Below are 22,231 nucleotides of genomic sequence, written 5' to 3'. Positions count from 1 at the left end.
TTATTGCGTACCGTAATATCGTAATTGTTGTTTTAACAATGTGCAGGCTGTGTGTGTGTGTGTGTGTGTGTGTGTATATATATATATATATATATATATATATATATATATATATATATATATATATATATATATATATATATATATATATATATATATATATATATATATATATATATATATATATATACATATATATACATATATATATATATATATATATATATATATATATATATATTATATATACTATATATACATATATATTATATATACATATGTATATATATATATATACATATATATACACACATATATACATATATATATATATATATATATATATATATATATATATATATATATATATATATATATATATATATACATATATACATATATACATATATATATATATATATATATATATATATATATATATATATATATATATATATATATATATACATATATACATATATATATATATATATATATATATATATATATATATATATATATATATATACATATATATATATATATATATATATATATATATATATATATATATATATATATATATATATATATACATATACATATACATATACATATATATATATATATATATATATATATATATATATATATATATATATGTATATATAACCTTTTTTTAATTTATACATTTTCATCCCAAAAACAACTTTGTAATGTAAACAAACAGGCAAAACATATAAAAGCTTTTCCATTTATGTTTAAAAATATAGTGTAAACAATATTAATCCATATTTACAGCAATGCAGCAAGATCGGTTACTCACAGAAGCTAAGCAGGGCTGAGCCTGGTCAGTACCTGGATGGGAGACCACATGGGAAAACTAAGTTGCTTTTGGAAGTGGTGTTGGTGAGGCCAGCAGGGGGCGATCAACCTGGGGTCTGTGTGAGTCCTAATGCCCCAGTAAAGTGAAGGGGACACTATTCTGTCAGTGAGCATCATCTTTTAGATGAGACGTTAAATCGAGGTCCTGACTCTCTGTGGTCATTAAAAATCCCATAGCACTTCTCGTAAAGAGTAAGGGTGTAACCAAGTGGATGCTGCACACTCTGGTGGTGTGGAGAGACCCCCCTTATAATTGTGAAGCGCTTTGGATGTATGGCTATACATAATAAATGCCATATATAAATACACATTACATTACATTACCTCAAAATACTCAAAACTAAATGTTTGCTTATAAGGATTCTTTAATTACATGCAGCTATCAAAAACAGTTACCCGCAACATCTGTGCATGGCTTCTCTTGTCTTTCAGCATTCTCGCAATACAGCAAGCCGATGTCTGGAGTCGATTCTGTTTAGATTGCTTGGTTTCAGCTCCCCTGCGGCGCTTATTTCCGACACCTTCTTTGAGCCTTCGCTTCGATAAGCTCCTCTCATGCTGTCAACCCTAACAAGTGACATGCTGATCTGCTTGAAGGAGATAATGAACCGACAAAGCCCTACTGTATCGTCTCCAACTAGAGGCCCTTCCTAACTCCTACATGTTACCCCTGATCACTAGTTTGACCTTTTCCAAATGATATTCCCAATTTCCAATTCATCACCTCGTCCACGTGAATTACCCAGCGCTGCGCTAACCTGAGAGCCTCATTACTGTAGAAATATAGTAAAGGAGCCGTTCAGTCAAGCATCGGGAGTTCAATCTAAAAATGAATCCCGTAATAATTTGATTGACCAAGAAGGAAACGCCACGGTCTTCCCTGGAGACTGAAGACGCTGAAGGAGATAAGCATGACTAGATGCCATTTTCCAGTGTGCAAAGGAGCACTAAATCCACAAAGGTCAGGACTGAGTGATGGAGATATTAAACAGAGATCTGAGGCATGCTGGGAAATGTTATTCGCAGTGAGTCAGAGTGAAATCTGCTTATTAATGAACAGACTTTTTATTTTTGACGTATGCATGATGAATGCTGAGTATTAAAGGTGTGCTATACTTGATGATTAATTAAGCACCTTTTATTGCACATGCACACAATCTGCATGTTTTATAAACAGCTTTTTTAGTCTGTATACTGATGCGTGCTGGAGAATGTTTTTCACAATCGCACAGAAGCATCAGGTGAATTTGGTTTTCGAGGTCAGTGCTTCTCAACCGGTGAGTCAAGTATGTTCTGATAAGGTCAAAACAAAGTTAAACAAAAGGGATTCAATGCAGCAAACCATATAATCATGCGTTTAGAAAAGGAAAGAAAGGAGGATTGGCTTCTCATATGTTCTGTTAACCCTTTGACTGCCCACTCTACCAAATGGTTGACCATATTTTGACTGTTTTAAATAATGACTATTAAAGTCATTTAAAGAATGACTGTTTTTAATAATGGTTTACTCATACAGTATTGCTGGTTTACAAGAAAATCAAACAAACCTAATTCTGTTGCACTGCTACACTTGATTTTGGTTTTATTGTAAAAAAAAAACACAAGAAAACATGTTAAATGAGAAGCTGAAATATTTTATGGCATACTTGAAAAATAAAGATGATTTAGCGTTCAAAAATGTTTTATTTTTATTATGTTTTTAAATAAATTGGTCTTACACTTCATATTTTCTCCTTTTTTCATAGTATATGTATTAATTCCGGTACTTTTACCAAAAACCAACATATCAACCATTTGGTAGAGGTTGATATTTAAGAAATTATGGCATGTATTGAAAAAAAAAATTGTTGAGTGTGTTAACTAGCGACATTAGGAGTTCAGAAATGCAACACAATTATGATGCCAGCAGTATATCTCTTCATAGCAATCCCTAATTTGTCTTTAGCCATAAACAACAGGGGAGTTCTCGAGATCTACCTGCTCAGACTCCCCTCTAATCCTACAAATGTGAGGGAGTCCCGGTCTCGAGGATCTTAGCTCAGGGCTCTCTCCTGGGACAGCATGCCAAACACATTTAATAATCAATCATCAGCTAAGTGTGATCTCTTGAACTAATGTTTAAACTGTTCATTATGGTATAGATGGAACACTTTCCTATATATTCAATGTGAACACAGTAGATGAATATGCATAACTGTTACGTATGCACATCCATCTAGTGTGTGTACATTGAAAATAAGTAGTTGAGATTGACTAAGTACGCAGTTAAGAGTGAGTGAGTAGTTAAGAGTGGCTTAATGATAATGTTCCCCTCCAAGTAAAGTCATGATATAAAGATACATTAACAGGTCAATACTTCATATTAGTTACATTTACCTAAAACTAAAGTGTTTAATAATACATTATTTAACAAATATGAACTAACGAGTAATTAATGTAGCCATTTTTTTTTTACAAATGAACTCATGTGGCTCATGTTTTAAAGTTAATTCTTGATTAGCACGTGCCTTAACTCATCATTAGTTCATGATTAAGTAACTGTTTAATTTACATATTAGTACATCATTATTCATCTACTGTTATTGTAAAGTGTAACCCATTTAATTAATACAATAGATGCCAGCTTATATTTACAGTATCAAATCAGGGTCTTGTAGTAAAGCCACTTGAGAACCACTTATCTAGGTTTGCAGACAAAGTAATCCATTTGTGAATAGAAGCCACGACTACAGAGAGATGCCACTGACAGCAGAACAGATTGCCATGCTGTCAGACGTGAGGGGAAACTCGGCCAATGCACCAGCAGATTTCTCAATTAACTCACGGCCTTCAAAAAGCCTGGATTGAATGTCTAAACGCCTCTGTGAGCAAGCCGAGACGCCACACTTTTGTGAATGGGCTTGTCTGGCCATGCAGTATAGCTAAAGAGCCATTGATTGTGCCTCATCAAAAAGCAATTACAACATTTGGGATGCGGCGATTTAAGAACTAAGGTGTAGCTCGATGCCTCAGATCACCTCGCAACACTTGAGCTCATATCAATACAGTGAGAGAATATGCTTTCTATATTTAGACTCATGCTCCTCCTCGCTAATTATTCAGGCAAATATTCGCAGAGAATTGAGCCAGGCTTATGAAATTGTTTCAATGGCTGACTGTAATACCATTTGCCTGGCTAGAAAACGTTCCAATCTGTTTTGTTCAATAATTACGCAGCATTTTTTTTTTTTTTGCCGTTCTGTTCTCACAGCTCAGCCATTTGCTGCCCTGTTCAGCCTGACAGTAACAGATGTGAAAATTGCATTGACTATCAGTGTAAACAACAGATGATACCAGTTGAGGAGCCGTTAGATATGGAAGAAGGATATTTGTTTCAAATGAGTTTGTCCACAAACCTCTTCTGCTTCTCCCGATGGCACCGGCGCCAGATGCAAACAGCAGATTTCTTGCCTTTTGCTCATTTATTGACACATGGAAGTGTAGTATTTAGGTGTTATGATGCATACAAGTCATTCATTGTGTATTATAATGATTAAAAAAAAGCTTTTGATGTACTTCATTAAAAGACTACACTAAATATACAGATCACAGATCACATATCAAAATTATTGTGAAATATTACCTCTCGTTCTAATATTTCCTAAGCGATGTTTAACAGAGCAAGGACATTTTCACAGTATTTCCTGTTATATTTTATTATTCATGACTAAGTCTTATTTAATTTAGTTTGGCTGGTGTTCATCAGACAACACACATGTCATGCTAACAAACTACAACTCCCAGCATGTACCTCGCACACACCGGTTCCTGATTCCCACTGATTACAATAACACAGCCAGAAGATCATTATAGACTGATTTCAAGAGCTATAAACTCAGCATACACAGACACATCGTTGCTGAGTCTTATTAAACTATTTCGTGAGCATTACGACCCGTTTTCCCCTGCCTTGCTGTGTTTGACCCTTTGTTTTGTTTCTTTGTTTACATTGTTTGCCACCTGTATTGACCATTCTCCTGTTTATTAACCACGCTTTGGGTTATCTGTATGCACCTGTTTGTTTCTGTTTTGACCTTTTCTTGCAAGACGATCCTCTTAATATTCTGCTATTGGATTCTCAACCCCATTCCTACATCCATCCACTGTTACAGCTGAAAAAAAGCAGTATTTATGCATGCAGTTGATGTTAGAATTATTAGCCTCTCTGAATTATTAGCCCCCCTGTTTATTTTTTCCCCAATTTTTGTTTAACGGAGAGAAAAAAAATTTCAACACATTTCTAATCATAACAGTTTTAATAACTCATTTCTAATAACTGATTTATTTTATCTTTGCCATGATGACAGTAAATAATATTTTACTAGATATTTTAAAGACACTTTTAGACAGCTTAAAGTGACATTTAAAGGCTTAACTAGGTTAATTAGGTTAACTAGGCAGGTTAGGGCAATTAGGCAAGTTATTGTATAACGATGGTTTATTCTGTAGACAGTCAAATAAAAGAACTTAAAGGGGCTAATAATTTTGACCTTAAAATGGCTTTTAAAAAATTAAAAACTGATTTTATTGTAGCTGAAATACACAAATAAGACTTTCTCCACAGGGAAAATGTTATCAGACATACTGTGAAAATGTCCTTGCTCTGTTAAACATCATTTGGGAAATATTTAAAAAAGACAAAAAAAATCAAAAGGGGGCTAATAATTCTGACTTCAAAGGTATATATTTATATATTTTAGGCTCAATATTATTAGCCCCTTTAAAGGGGACCTCATTCATTCATTCATTTTCTTGTCAGCTTAGTCCCTTTATTAATCTGGGGTTGCCACACCGGAATGAACTGCCAACTTATTCAGCACGTTTTTATGCAGCGGATGCCCTTCCAGCTGCAGCCCATCTCTGGGAAACATCCACACACATTCATTCACACTCATACACTATGGACAATTTAGCCTACCCAATTCACCTGTACCGCATATCTTTGGACTGTGGGGGAAACCGGAGCACTCGGAGGAAACCCACACGAATACAGGGAGAACATGCAAACTCCACACAGAAACGCCAACTGACCCAGCCGAGGCTCGAAACAGCAACCTTCATGATGTGAGGTGACAGCACTACCTACTGCGCCACTGTGTCGCCTTAAAGGAGACCTATTATGCAAAAATCACTTTCATAAGCGGTTGAAACACAGTTGTGTGGCAACAATCTGTTAACCAGTTTCTCAGTCCCTCCAGGATTTCACAGGACTTTTTTTCAGATTTTTGCAGCCTAAAATGATTTTGTTGGGGCTTTTTAAAAAATTTGCGGCAATATTTTTGTCATTATTTTGCATTGATTTGCTGTGAAAAATATACCACAGACAAAAGTCTTTATTATATATACTGTACAGTAGAAGTTTTTTTTTTAATATTTCCCAAATGATGTTTAACAGAGCAAGGACATTTTCACAGTTTGTTTTATTTTGGCTAGAATAAAAGCAGTTTTAATTTTTTTTAAAGCCATTTTAAGGTCAAAATTATTAGCCCCTTTAAGCTATATATTTCTCGATAGTCTACAGAACAAACCATCATTATACAATAACTTGCCTAATCACCCTAACCTGCCTAATTAACCTAACTAACCTAGTTAAGCCTTCAAATGTCACTTTCAGCTGTAAAGAAGTATATCTAGTATATCTAGTCAAATATTATTTACTATCATCATGGCAAAGAAAAGAGAAATCAGTTATTAGAAATGAGTTATTAAAACTATCATGTTTAGAAATGTGTTGAAAAAATCTTCTCTCCGTTAAACATATATTGGGAAAAAAAAGGGGGGGGGGGGGTAATAATTCAGGGGTGCTAATAATTTCTGACTTCAACTGCATATATCATATTACTCCTAGACCCAGACATCAGGTTTTAACACTTAATTTCAATATTTCATATGTAACCAAATAGCAATTAAAATCATTAACATATTATTAATGAAACAAATAAATATAATAAAGTAAATTTAACACACACAGTGGCGCAATAGGTAGCACGTTTGCCTCACAGCAAGAAGGTCACTGGTTCGAGCCTTGGCTGGGTCAGTTGGCGTTTCTATGTGGAGTTTGCATGTTCTCCCCGTGTTTGCGTGGGTTTCCTCCGGGTGCTCGGGTTTCCCGCACAAGTCCAAAGACATGTGGTATAGGCGAGTTGGGTATAGTAGTGTATGAGTGTGTGTGGATGTTACCCAGTGATGGGTTGCAGCTAAAGGGCATCCACTGCGTAAAACATATGCTGGATAAGTTGGCGGTTCATTTCACTGTGGTGACCCCTGATGAATAAAGGGACTAAGCTGAAGGAAAATGAATGAATGAAGCCTTTAAATTGAACTTTAAGCTGATAGTATCTTGCAAAATAGCCAGTTAAACATTGTCATCATGGCAAAGACCAAATAAAGTAGTTCTTTAAACTGTTTTGTTTAAAAAGGTTTAGAAAATAATCTCTATTAAACATGTAAATGAATTAAAAACTATGTAATATTTAATATGGATACAAATCTCTCTCTCTCTCTCTCTCTCTCTCTCTCTCTGTCTCTACTATATATATACTGTATATGATCTTGTGTGTGTATGTGTTTTTTAACTTAGAAAAATGCAAATTCTGACATTGACATATTATACCAGTTTTCATTTTTACAGGTCAATCATGGTGACAGCAGGTAAAATGCAATGAAGTAATTGCCTTTGATGCACTTGATTAAAGCAGTATGGCTATTTATTAGTGAAAGGCTACTTCTGATCTCTGCATATACCCGTCAAACATAATTATGTAAACGTGTGCGTATGAACATGGCTCAGAGCAATGCATAGAGGTAGTCACATTAATTTCATACAAAGCTGCCGTCTATGATTAGGTGCCCTTCACCTTGACCGTCCGTTTAATAAATCTCACTTTAAATGACTTCTGACGTGCACATGTTAGGAGAAGCAACAGCTGTAACCTTTGCTTCTCTCCTCAAGAAGTCCTCAGAGGTATGGACGCAGAGAAAAAGGATTCATCACAATCCTCTTTCGGGTTCTGCGTTTCGCAACAGAATATTAAATAAATCTTTGTTAGAGAAATCAGCAGGGCGGCTTGAACCATTTCAATGACATTTACAAGCAATTCAGCGATGCCGAGGTTTGGTTTAGGGTCAAATCCAGCATATAAACAAGATTTTTTTTTCAACCCAGACAAATGTTTCTGCCTTTAAAAGTGAAAAATGGTGTCAAATGATTATTTACAGCTGTTGCTTTATCTGTGGAAAATAACATCCTTGAACGCTTCTTTGTGTCATCCAGAGTAGAGTCCGTCAGAATATCTCAGCAATATTTTGAGTCTTCATTACTTGGTGTGCACACATCCATCCGCACTTGTCACATTCGATGCCTTGTGAGTTTGCGTCTTTTCTGTTGAGTAATGCATTAAGTGATTGGCCCTGACACTGTTTGTATACATATATTTTAGCATATCCCTGGCTGAAAGCATCAACATGTGCTGCGAATATATCAGCATTGCGGATCTTCTTGTTCTACGTTTTTATGGTTGCGATAAGTTTTACCCATCATAAAGCATTCAAAATGCAGTACAGGCTCATTGGACTTATGTATTTCAGTCTACATTTTTAGTGAAACACAGGAATAAATCTTTGAAACAATAAAAGGATGCTTCAACATACAGTTGATGTCAGAATAGTTAGCCCCCCTTTGAATTTTGTTTTCTTTTAAAATATTTCCCAAATGATGTTTAACAGAGCAAGGAAATTTTCACAGTATGTCTGATAATATTTTTTCCTCTGGAGAAAGTGTTATTTGTTTTATTTCAGCTAGAATGAAAGCAGAGATGGTTAGAGATGAGTTATTAAAACTATTATGTTTAGAAATGTGTTGAAGAAATCTCTCTGTTAAACAGAAATTGGGGAAAACAAGGTGGCTAATAATTCAGGGGGGCTGATAATTCTGACTTCAACTGTATATAAGACTGTAGTTTCTAGGTAAAATGGGGCAGTAGCCTATGATTCCAACAATTTTCACACGAATGTGACCGCGTGTGTGTGGTTTTTCTGGAAGTCATGCAGCCTCATCAAACATGCAGGTTTGGGTTTTTCCATCCAATGCCTTTTTCACGGAAGATAAATCACTGAACAGGCACAAAACAACAGATTCATATTTTCACTGACATAAAATGTGGAAGAATATGTTACTTTTAAACAAATTTCACCAAACAGCTTCATATCAACTAGTTAGGAGAATAGGCAGTGATTTAGTTGAGTCATTTTTAGATTAAATTAGCTTTTCTGAAACTCTGTTTAGGCAGTGCTTAGTAAAATATCTTGGGAATGAATGAATGAATGAATGAATGAATGAATGAATGAATGAATATAGTAAAATATCTTCCGAATGAATGAATGAAAGCAAAAACAAACTTTGAAACTTTGTGTGGGCAGTGCTTATTAAAATATCCTACCATTAAATTAATGAATACATGAATGAATGATTACATGAATAAATGCAAAATACAAACTTTGAAACTCTGTGTAGGCAGTGCTTACACAGAATGAACAAATTAATGCAAAATACAAATATATCTTACCAATGAATGAGTGAAAGAATTATTGAATGAATGCAAAATACAAACTTTGGAACTCTGTGTAGGCAATGCTTATTAAAATATCTCGCCAATGGATGATTGGAGGATAGAATGAATGAATGAATGAATGAATGAATGAATGAATGAATGAATTATTAAATTATTAATCTTACCAATAAATGAATGCAGGAAAGAATGAATGAATGAATGAATTAATGCAAAATACAAACTTTGAAACTCTGTGTGTGCAGTGCTTATTAAAATAGCTTACCAATGAATGCATGAAAGAATGACTGAATGAATAAATAAATGCAAAATACAAACTTTGAAACTCTGTGTAGGCAGTGCTTATTAAAATATCTCGCCAATGAGTGAAGGATAGAATGAATGAAGGAATTATTAAATGCCAAATACAAACTTTGAAACTATGTGTGGGCAGTGCTTATTAAAATAGCTTACCAATGAATGAATGAATGAATGATTGAATGAATGAATGAATGAATGAATGAATGAATGAATGAATGAATGAATGAATGTGAAATACAAACTTTGAAATGATGTGTAGGCAGTGCATTTTAAAATATCTTCCCAATGAATTAATAAACAAATGAATGAGTGAATGAACAAATTAATGGATGAGTAATTGAATCTAAAATACAAACTTTCAAACTGTGTGGGCAGTGCTTATTAAAAAATCTTACCAATGAAAGAATGAATGAATGAATGCAAAATACAAACTGAAACTGTAGACAGTGCTTATTTAAATATCTCACCAATGAATGAATGAATGAATGAATGAATGACTGCAAAAAAACAAACTTTGAAATGGTTTAGGCAGTGCTTATTAAAATATCTTACCAATGAAAGAATGAATGAATGAATGCAAAATACAAACTGAAACTGTAGACAGTGCTTATTTAAATATCTCACCAATGAATGAATGAATGAATGAATGACTGCAAAAAAACAAACTTTGAAATGGTTAAGGCAGTGCTTATTAAAATATCTTACCAATGAATGAATGCAAAATACAAACAGAAATTCTGTGTAGGCAGTGCTTAATAAAGTATCTTGCCAGTGAATGAATGAATGCAAAATACAAACCTCACATTGTCATTGCCACAAAGACCTACAAATAATACAGAATCTTATATGCCATAACATTTTTCTGCTTTAAATGCATTCAAACTCTTTAAATGCCAGATTTTTAATGTAGTCAGATTTTTCTTCTCTATTGAAATGTAAATAATTAACCACTATGCAGAGAGTTAATGCTCTGCTGTCTGTGTCAGTCAGTCACTCGTAAAGCAGTGAAGTAAACATGAAACAGACAGCAGGCATCACAGTCACTCTCTGAATACCATCATTGCGTGACCTGCCAGGCTGTAAAAGCTGCTTTAAAGAGACTCCTTCGGTCTGTCGTTGTTTCTCTGACCTGCAAAATCCTTGTATGAAGAGCAAGCCTAGAGGCATTACAAGCATGTGTGGTAATCTATATATAGCCTTGCATTAAGATGCAATATTTAAATCCCAGTATTTAATTTATAATTTCATTCCTAAATTAGATTTCATGCATAGTTTGACTGATAATAGTTTTAAATACCTTTTTTCAACATTAATTGTAGCTGAAATAAATATATCGTTTCAGCATTGATATCGCAATGTGCCCATTCATAATAGTTACATCGCAAAGATATGCAAAGTTGAGTCTGAATTATAGTTGACCAGGAGCCACAGAATTTAATCGGTGTATTATTTCTTACTTAGAATTGTTGTCTTGTGTCTAGTCCAAATTTCTTAAGTTCAAAGCGAAAACAAGATTGTTTCACCTAACCCACTGGCAGGTAATGTCCTTAAAACAAGCAAAAATATATATCTTAATTTTGACATTTCTTCAGACGCTGAAAACTAAATAAAATTTTTAGTTGGTCTAAGATTTTTTTTTTGACATTTGGACTAGAATCAATAGGACTTTTTTCTGCATTGTGATTATTCAATTTCTGCACCCAAATACTGTTACTGTACGATCACACCGAAAGCAGCGAGTGCATCAAAGTAGTCAGGAGTCATTCATTTTCAATGGGAACCGGCGGCGATAAGCAGCAAGGAGCTATGTAATGAGCTATGACGTGGTTTGGTGTCAAGCAATCAGAATAAAGAAGTCCACCACTTGAGAGGAGTCCAGAGAATACAAACCTGTGAACTTTGGTTCCTACCACACTTGTTCCCAAGGGTTTGATCATGGTGGAGGTTGCCGGATTTCAAATTATTTACTATGTTTTCTAACAGGGACATACATTAAAAAGTTACTGGCGAGTTACTGATGTGCATTAATGTTATTTATTTTATTTTTTTTTCTTAAAAAAAGCAGGAATCTCATGCAAACTATAAGAACAGTACACAACAGTATTGCTGCTTCTGAATATTTCAGATATATGGACACATATTGCATATGTAGAGCAAAACCACACCACATGCAGCAACTTGATCTTCCATTGTGAAATGAATTTGATATAAAGTGTGCAACATTTTCACACTAGAAAGCATGTTTTTATGCTGGAATGTAACCGATTTGCTGATATGATATTAAAGGTTGGTTACCTGATATTTGCTGAAATATGAGATCAATGTCAGACAGCGTTGTCGCCAGGCCGACCAAAACAAACTTTGACGCTCTCACCACCTTCGATGTGAACGCACAGTTAGACTCCCTGGAAAACCGTCAAAATTGTGCTATTCATACTGCAGTATTTAAGGCAGAAAAGTAAAATATCGCAATATCAGCTTTTTCCAATATCGTGCAGCCCTATTATAAAGTTATTATATTAATCAGCTGGTCGGATATCTTCCTTAAAAGCTGTAAGCAGTTTATTTGGTAAAAACTTTTTTTTTTTTTTGCAGTGGGTGATGGTTCCTTTTCATTGCAGTGATATGAATAAGTGACAAAATGAAACAAAAAGTAATATCTGAATAGCTTTTTTTGACATTTCTGTTGATTTTGCAATATATTTATTCTGAGAACTGTACAGGCCACATAACCATAAGAACATAGGAGCATATTTGAAAAACGTAACTGAAAACATTTGCCCTTTCTTCAGTAAATTGCTTGTCACTTCATCTCTTTCTTGAGAGTGTGCACATTATTTTCAGCTATTTGATTCTTCGAGATATTTTGATCTACACACCTTTTGGATTGATTTGAAGGTGCAGCGAGTCTTTGGTTGCTTCTTTGTAAAAGAAAATCTGACATTGTTACAGCCCTAGTTACAACAATTCTGTTTCTGATGCTGCTCGCAATGTTGTCCATTGACCTACATTGGTGACAATAGACTTGCACTTTAGGGAATCACACACTTAAATGTTTTGCTTTAGATTCTTGATCTCAGCTCATCTGACTCAGTGATCTGAAAGTGAAGTCATGTCATATTATCTGTTTCAATTTCAATGTGTTTGTCACAGAGTTGACATCAGCATTATTAGCCCTCCTGTGAAATTTGTGATATGTTTAAAATAGTTCACAAGTGTTGTTTAACAAGGACATTTTTACAGTATTTTCTATTGTATATTTTCCTCTTCTGATGAAAGTCTTATTTCTTTTTTTGCTAAAATAAAAGCAGATTTAACATTCTAAAAACAATTGAATTTATTTTTTTTTATTGTCAACAGGACAAACCACTGGTAACTTGCCTAATTATCCTCATTTACCCAATGAACATAATAACCTACACTGTGGAAATATCTGTAAATTAACAGTTTCCATATTGTGTTTTCCATTTATTTACGGCAGAATTATGGTGAATTCCCTTATGGGAGCTTGATCTCTGCTCTATCGACTTTTGATGTTGAAAACTTTACAGTTTAACAAAGTGACTTTATTGACATTTTAACAATTTGAGACAAGATATTAAGAAAAATATATAGATAACCCAGTTTGTAAAATAACAGAAAATGTACTAACAGCTTATTATCAGGTTATTATAGGGTAATATACAACATCAACCTGGACAATATATCAATTTAAACTAATAAAAATGTTCATAAAAGTCATTTTTTCAAACTTTTCAAGGTTAAACATTTCTGGAAGAAAGATTAAGGTCCCATAATGCAACTCAAAAGCAGAAATAAGTGAAAAAAAAAACATGAATCACCAAAATCACACAAAAAAAAAAAAAGATTTTTGTAGCTTAAAAAATAAAACTAACAAATGTTACATTACATTAAATTAGAAATGGAAATTTCTCCAAAAAATTTCTCCAACCCTTGCCCAAATTTTCCCTATTCTTAGATGGGATGGTGGTCCAAATCAAAGTTTACAATGGGCAAATTTCGGCACACGTGCCCTAGTTTGGGCATCTCTGCTTTAAACTATTTAAAATAATAATAAGTCCTATTTTTAAACTTTTCAAGGTTAATAATTAATAGAAGAAAGATCAAGGTCCCATAATGCAACTCAAAAAAAAAAAACGAACAAAAAAAAAAACATGAATCACAAAATACGGAAAAATATTTTTTTACAGTGTAGTTAAGTCTTTAAATTGCACTTTATGTTCACTCTTTTTTATTGTGAAAAAATAAAACACTCTTACAATAAAAAAAAATATATATGTCATTATATGTGTTGTTGTTGTTTTTTAACAAATTATCAAGTTGTTTACAATTAAGCTGGGACCAAATCTTTGGTACTCCAAAAATGGCTACATTAGGGCATGGGTCTATATTTACCTGCAACACCTTATAATACAGACTTAATTGTAAAATACTTAATCCAATTATTCTGTAACATAGGGCACATCAAAAACATATGACTTAAATTATACTGAGGTGTATGACATCTGTCACATCAGTCATCACTAATGGGAAAATAAGGAAGTGTGTAAGTAATGTGTATTTATATAGCACGTTCATCGTGTATGGTCATACACCCAAAGCACTTCACAATCATGGGTGTGACAAGTGCCATGCGATTTTTAATGACCACAAAGAGTCAGGACCCTGGTTTAATGTGTCATCTAAAAGGCGGCGTTCACTGACAGTATAGTGTCTTCTTCAATTTACTAGGGCATAAGAACTCACACAGACCACAGGCTGAGCACTCCCTGCTGGCCTCACTAACACCACTTCCAAATAAATTGCACTTTAAGCAAAATATTAGCATCTTGCAAAATAACTAGAATAATATTATGTACTGCCATCATGGCAATGAAAATAGAAGTCAGCTATTATAAATAAGTTAGAAAACTATTATGTTTTAAAAAATTCCCTCCTTTAAGCATCACTTGGGAAATATTTTTAAAAGATTTCAAATTTCACCAGATGGCTGGTCATTTTTAATGTAACTGTAAAGCTACCATAAAGGTTGTAATGCAACAATTCCCATGAACTACTTCTATGATCCTTTGAATAATTGAAAAGAACTGAAATGTAAGCCCTTCAAAACAATGTCTTCTGAGAGACGAAATGAAGACATGAGGGTGAGTAAATTATGACAGAGAAAGGGTGAAGTAACCCCTCAAGGGTCTCCCTGGCTGAATCGTGTTGTGAATTCATACACAGGCTACATCCAACAACAGACACACAAATCAGGCGTGATGTGAAACTTAAGCAATCACCATAAAATGGATCGCTGGTGATGCTCGGAATACATTAAGCTAATGTCAGGCATAACATAATGGATGGCTTGCACCACCAAGAATGTAATTTATACAAGTTTATTAACTTGGCTATTGTGAACATACTCTGGCTTTTAAGCCCACTCTCGGCAGACAAAATACCAGCAGTATGGCTCCATTAAAAGGCATCATAAATTCATCTGCGTTGAGGACAACAAAATATCAGTCAAAACAATGGCTGAACGAGAGCCTGTTTTCAAATCCAAACAGACTGCAGGTCGCTCATAATTCACCTACTGTTTATCAAAAATTAATGTCATCTTTTTATTGCTCTCCACTTGTTTCAAACATATTTGAGTTTCTTTCTTCTACTGAACACAAAAGAAGATATTTTGAAGAATGTTCAATGATGTTGACTGCCATTGTAGTTTAATAAATACATACAGTACATACATACATACATACATACATACATACATACATACTGTACATACATACATAATGATATTAATAGCAATAAAATACTATAGTGTCAACTATAGGCTTTTGCTAGCTTTTTTGGTAAAAAGCAAACTGACGGTACCTATTGACATCCATGCTATTTTTCATTTGGAAGTCAATGGGTACTACCAAATGTTTTTCACAATTAAATACAGTGCAATGTGGCTTTATATTGGCACTGGTTTGTGGCGTGTGGCCTCGTGCCTTAGTGTCCCACCAGTGATCATATACAGCCACATCGCACTGCTACGAGTGTGATATTATGTTTATACAACAGTTCGACGATATAATCGTGTATATAAAAAGAGAGTCTCAAAACCCTTTTGTAAGAGGAACTACTTTCTTCCACCATTCATTCACATCTGCAGCTGATGTCAAAACAGCAGAAAGCGTTGCTCATTCGCCAACGTCACTTTAGAGTGAGTATTTCAATGATTCTCTAGCATAATATCTAAAGTGATGGCTAAACAGCTGATTTTGCTGACATTTTAAGATTATAAGGCTGAACGGCATGAAATGCCATCAGTCTACAGAGATTTCTCCCAGTATTTCTCTGTTGCAATTGGGAGATCACAATATTACTATGGTATACATACAGCACTATAACATACAAAAGAGAGAGATCGACTTAGAAAATCATTTACCTGTTTAATAATGATTCAATCAGCAGTAGTTTTAAATTATGCAGTTTTTCTTTAAGGGCTTATTATGCGGTCTCTGTCGCCATCTTGTGGATGGACATCATCAACCGTCTTTGCTCAAAGTCATTCTTGACTTAAAAGCTTCAAAAGTACATTATGTTGTCCATCAGCAGCAATATTTGTCATACTGTAGAGTGTCCTCTGCTTGTCGCTGTATGTGGGTGGAGTAATACATAAGGGTGAAGGGTTAAAAGAGGCTTTGACGAGTGCTATTCCTGGCAGAATATCGTACGGCTATCAGCCAATCACATTCAAGAACCAGACAGAACTGTTGTGTGTGTGTGTGTGTCTGTCTCTCTCACTCTCTCTCTCTCTATATGTATGTATATATATATATATATATATATATATATATATATATATATATATATATATATATATATATATATATATATATATATATATATATATATATATATATAATTTTTTGGGGGGGTTTTAATGTTAAACATTAGAAACTGGTTAGTTTTTTTACTTAGAGGCTTTGCTTTGTTTCTAATCTAGATACCAAGTTTAAGATTTATTTACTTAGCCCATTTGCAGATTATTTTGCTTCTTAAAATGAAAAACATTTTCTTGACATTTTCTTATGTACATTTTTTTTTTATAAATTTACTTGTCTTGACAACACATCTTGATTTAAGAATTATTAATATTTCTAAAATTAGTAACAAGACAAAACATCTAAGTAAGAAAATCCTATTTTTGCATGAATGGACAACATCACATTTAATCCACAACCTCATCATGTTTGCATGCTAATGTACTGAAAGAGATACATAGTTGTACAAGACATGCATTGCAGAATGGTTTGTTTTTGATTGATGTGAAAATGTCAATAATGTCATAATGGCATTTTTGATGAACAAGCTAAAGAAACCTAAGGCCGCTGTCAATGCAGATGAACCACTATAATGATATTTTTGTATTTTATTTTTTAATATTTGTATATATATATTGGAGCCAGGATATTCCCCATGCATTTACAGCATTACAGTAAAACAAAACAAAAAAATTTACTCAAACTGGCATAGAAAGTCTAGAGAGGATAACCAAATAATACTGAAAATTTCACTCCAGACTAGCTGTTATTTAAGAGACTGTCTCTATCTCTCTCTCTCACATCGGGGTTCTGGTAAACCAGTCAGTGAAAGTGTAGTAGGTGTTGACCAGTTCGTTGTTGCTTTCCACACACATCTTATTTCTGAATGGGCTGTGCTCATCCCCGCGGTCTTGAGTGCACCACCCGCGGCTGTGTGAGAGAGAACTTGGTAGGGGATGTAGTCTGGGATGATGGAGCATGTTATAATCTGTCAGAGGTGAGCTCAGAAGCAGCGGGGGTTTCCAGAATTGTGTACTTCAATGACTGAACGGGATTTATGCTTCTGTCTCCTCCTCCAGATCCCCCAGGTGAGTTATGCCTCCACGGCTCCTGAGCTGAGCGACAACACCCGTTATGACTACTTCTCCCGAGTGGTACCGCCGGACACCTACCAGGCACAGGCGATGGTGGATATAGTCAGGGCCATGCGCTGGAATTATGTCTCCACTGTGGCATCGGAGGGGAATTACGGAGAAAGCGGAGTGGACGCCTTCATCCAGAAATCTCGGGAAGAGGGTAAGAGAGTTTTTGACTTTAATTTGAATATATTTTAGATTTTGGACATGCTGTTTAATTACATTTTATTTAAAAGCATTTTATAGAATACACAAAGCAAAAAAAACAGGCAAACAAACAACAACAACATTCCCAACACTTTTCTTCTCTTTGCTAGTTAACAGTCTGCAATACACTGAGTCTTGGCACATGGCAGCTCTCAATATACGCACAAATTACATCTTAGAGCTAGCAGTATTTGAAACTGATATGGAATAAACACATATTCAATTGTTAAAAAGATACTTACTGTGAAAGTCATGGTGGTTTTGCCCAGAAATGGTGGCTTCACGTTACGGTTACACTGAAAGAAAAAACAAAAACAAACGTTATAGCAGATATGTGTTTCTTCCAGCATAAATCAATAATTTAATAACAATATAGTAACTTAAAGTAGGGGTTTTCAAACTTTTGAGCCTGGAACCCCCAAAATAACAATTCCAGTAACTCAAGACCTCCACTATCCTCGGAAGGGGTTATGAACATGCAAACATTACACACAGCGCCCCCACCTCACCCTCCCGGTCTTCATTTCGCACGATCATAACTAATTTCTGCCTTAACACCACCTCCAAATAACTCTCGTCAGGCTTAACATCGCCGCCAACCCAGTCTTCACTTTGTGTGATCATAAGCACATCCCACCCCCCGATCTTGGCTTTGTGTGATCATAAGCACCAGCAACCCCTTCGCTTCGCGTGATCGCAAAGCATATAAGCAATCATAATCCATAAGCAAAACCCTAACAGCTAACTAGACACAGCTACTGGTCTAACTAAAAGTCTAAAAGCTGATTTATACTTTTGCCTGGCGCCTCATCGCGGACCTCCACTGGCTGCGTGCGCACCTTATGAAACAGAGGAGGTTTAACTTGACACATTCGCTGTAGTGATATTCTTTAAAACAACAGGGGGCGGTCAAAAGAAACCCATCACATAGTGAGAAGGATAAACAGAGAAGAAGGAAGTTTCCGGAACTACTTCATATCATTATTCTCCTTCCAGATTTTTACAATTTATTTTAATGATTATAAATATTTTTATAACCATTCAAGATTTTTTTTAATCAAATTTTGATGCATCGCTAGCTTTTGTTCATATCTCGGACAGTTCTACCTATTAAAGTTAAATATCAGTGACAACAGAACATGGGTTGCTCTACAAATATATATATTTTATTATGGCAAGAATAAAAGCCCAAAAAAGTACACTTACTGAAAAAATACAGATGTTTTTTAATATATTTAGCCTACTCTACAATTCACACATTACTTTCTGGCTAGTTTGTGTCCTCTACTTATATGCCAAGGCAATAATGGTCCAACATTCCTGACCATTATCACCAATAAATTCTAGCAAAACAGGGCATCAGTATATTGTAAACCGATGTAAACTAATTCTTGTTATCCATATGATCACTCCTGGACGGATCACAAAGATGTCTGTACAAGCGTACATGTTTCAGATGAAATCTCTTCAAACTGATTTATATTCAACTCAAATCAAATACGGCACCACGCGAACTATTCGATAGAGTCACAAATTTTGTGTGCTCCGCCAGCTGAAATCATGTCGCACGCACCCAAAACGAACTTCCACAAACTCTGCGATGATGTCACATTCGACGCGCACACATAAGGGAACTAGCGAACGCATTAAGTATAAATCAGGCTTAACTCAACACATAGCTAACAGCTAACAAGATTGGAGTCCTCAAATATCATACAAAATGCACAGTTCATGTACAGTTAAAGTCAGAAGTATTAGCCCCCCTTTGAATTTTTTTTCTCTTTTAAATATTTTCCAAATAATGTTTAACAGAGCAAGGAAATTTCCACAGAATGTCTGATAATATTTTTTTTTGTTCTGGAGAAAGTCTTATTTTTTTTTATTTCAGCTAGAATAAAAGCAGTTTTTAATTTTTTAAAGACCATTTTATGGTCAAAATTATAAACCCCTTTAAGCTATATATATTTTTTCTATAGTCTACAGAACAAACCATCATTATACAATAACTTGCCTAATCACCCTAACCTGCCTAGTTAACCTAGTTAAGCCCTTACATGTCACTTTAAGCTGTATAGAATTGTCTTGGAAAATATCTAGTCAAATATTATTTACTGTCATCATGGCAAAAATAAAATAAATCAGTTATTAGAAATGAGTTATTAAAACTATTATGTTTAGAAATGCGTTAAAAAAAGTCTCTCTGTTAAACAGAAATTGTGAAAAAAAATAAACAGGGGGGCTAAAAATTCTGACTTCAACTGTATCTATAAGATATATGGTGTATACACTACACTATTATAGCAGTAAAAGTTGTAAATTATAAAATATAATTATAAATATAAAGTTGTAAATTGTAAAATATAATTGTTCTACATATATTATAAAATGAACAGTAATCATTTACTTTATTTTTATTTATTTTATTTCAACTGCATTTAAAAATGCAGAAAACATAATATTGATTAAATACAAGGCCGTAGTACACTTTTAAGCATTTTAACAAGTGTTTTAATTGCTATGACATTAGTACAGTACACTTTAACCATATTATAAGCAGACAATAGAAGCCGTTGCAGGAATAGATGTGCTTACATCCTAATTAAGTGGCTTAGAAAGCACTCTAAGGTTCCTGGAATTGCATTTTAATATGAAGATAACCAATAAATCATTTCATTTAAGTTTAAATAAAACACAGTTACGTGTATGAATGTATTATATTCAGTTCACAGTAAATGATATTTTTTGGAAACTTTGTTATTCCTGTAATAAGCACTTTTTAAAAATATGCTAACGTCTACATAGGTTTTTTTTTTTTACAAGTGTTTTCTTTCAGCAAATGCAAATCGTTGTTTTCGTTTCCAAAGTTATATTCAATTAATTCAGCATCTATGGCATTCAGCATTCCTGGCATCTATTTATGTGTCTATATTGCATATTATTATCGATCTCTCTCTCTCTCTTTTGCTCTCTCTCTCTCTTTCTCTCTCTCTCTCTCTCTCTCTCTCTCTCTTCATTACTTTTTTTATCACATATTGGTTTAAAATTTAAAGCCATTGTACTTTCTTGAAAGCATTGATATTTGTATCTAGAGTTGCAGATCTACAGTAGTTGTTTTGTGAAATGAATCTCATACTCAAGCTTAACAGAAGCAGCAATGTTTTCCAAAGGTTTTCCATTCCCAGCTGTATTTCCTTCCTGAGAAATGAAACTTCAAGTGCACTCCAGGGGGAAAGCAGTCTTGTGATTTGTGCAAGGAATACTGAGTTCAACTATTGATTTTCTTCTAAATTTCTTTCCCAAGTTTCCAAGTCTGTTACTGTCAATAGTGCTTCAGGTTAAGCTTAGCTGACAGGCTGGAACCAACATGTTGCCCCCTGGGTGGAGGGTACCAGGTTTTTGCAACTGCTAAATTTACACACAGCTGTTGTCTTGCACACAGATCAGGTAAACATTTTAAGGTAATCGGTCGAAATTGCTGCAGATTTAGATGCTACATTTAAGTGGCCCATTATGCTTTTTTCTGATACACTTTTGTGTTACAGTAGCTGAATGTAAAAGTTCTGCAAAAGTTTCAAATATTAAATTGCACTACAAATGGAGTTATTATCTCTTAGGTTGTGTTGTTGCCAGGTCTAGACAACTGACAAACACTTGTTGCTCTATTTTTGCACCACATCTTCTATAAAGAGAATCTCAGACCCTCGCTTATTATGGTTTTAGCAGACAGAGTCAACAAACTAGACTGTAAAACCCAATAAGTTAAGGTAACTCAACCCATTTGAGGAAACTGATTGCAACAAACCATTTAAGTTCAAAAACTGATCCTAATGAGTACTGTGAACTTAATCATGTGAGTAAACAAAGCAATTTGAGCACAGTAAAACCCAATAGATGAAGAGAACTCAAACCACCTGGTACTGTCAAATCCAATAAGTTAAGGCAACTCAAAATGTCTGAGGAAACAAATTGCAACAAAACATTTGAGTTAAAAACTGATCTATATGAGGACTGTGAACTTACTGCATTTGAAGGAATACAAGTTGAAAAAATGAAGAAATGAGGTATTTAATTAACTTAAAAACTCTTTTTCAAATTAGTAGAATAAACTTTCAGTCAATTTTGAGTTAACTACACTCATTTCATTTGATAAAGTTGACTGTTGGCTTTTACAATGTACAAACTACAAACTAAAAACCCTCTTGAAAAGTTGATAAGCTGCTGCTACCACTGTTACCCCAAACAACACTTGTTTTTAGAATGAGTTGGAAAG

General features: G+C 34.2%; 1 protein-coding gene across 3 annotated transcripts in view; it reads left to right on the top strand.

The window, feature by feature from the left end:
* Positions 1 to 22,231, top strand: part of grm4 (glutamate receptor, metabotropic 4) — a 394,250-nt gene that overhangs the window by 219,560 nt on the left and 152,459 nt on the right. For all 3 annotated transcript variants that reach the window (XM_056460431.1, XM_056460429.1, XM_056460430.1), the window contains exon 3: positions 17,698 to 17,914. In XM_056460431.1, coding sequence (XP_056316406.1) covers positions 17,698 to 17,914 — 217 coding nt within the window. The remainder of the gene's footprint in view (positions 1 to 17,697; positions 17,915 to 22,231) is intronic.

Source organism: Danio aesculapii, chromosome 6, assembly GCF_903798145.1.
Source record: "Danio aesculapii chromosome 6, fDanAes4.1, whole genome shotgun sequence".
Lineage (NCBI taxonomy): Eukaryota > Metazoa > Chordata > Actinopteri > Cypriniformes > Danionidae > Danio > Danio aesculapii.
The sequence above is the reverse complement of the archived record's forward strand: the minus strand, read 5'-3'. Positions and strand labels throughout refer to the sequence as shown.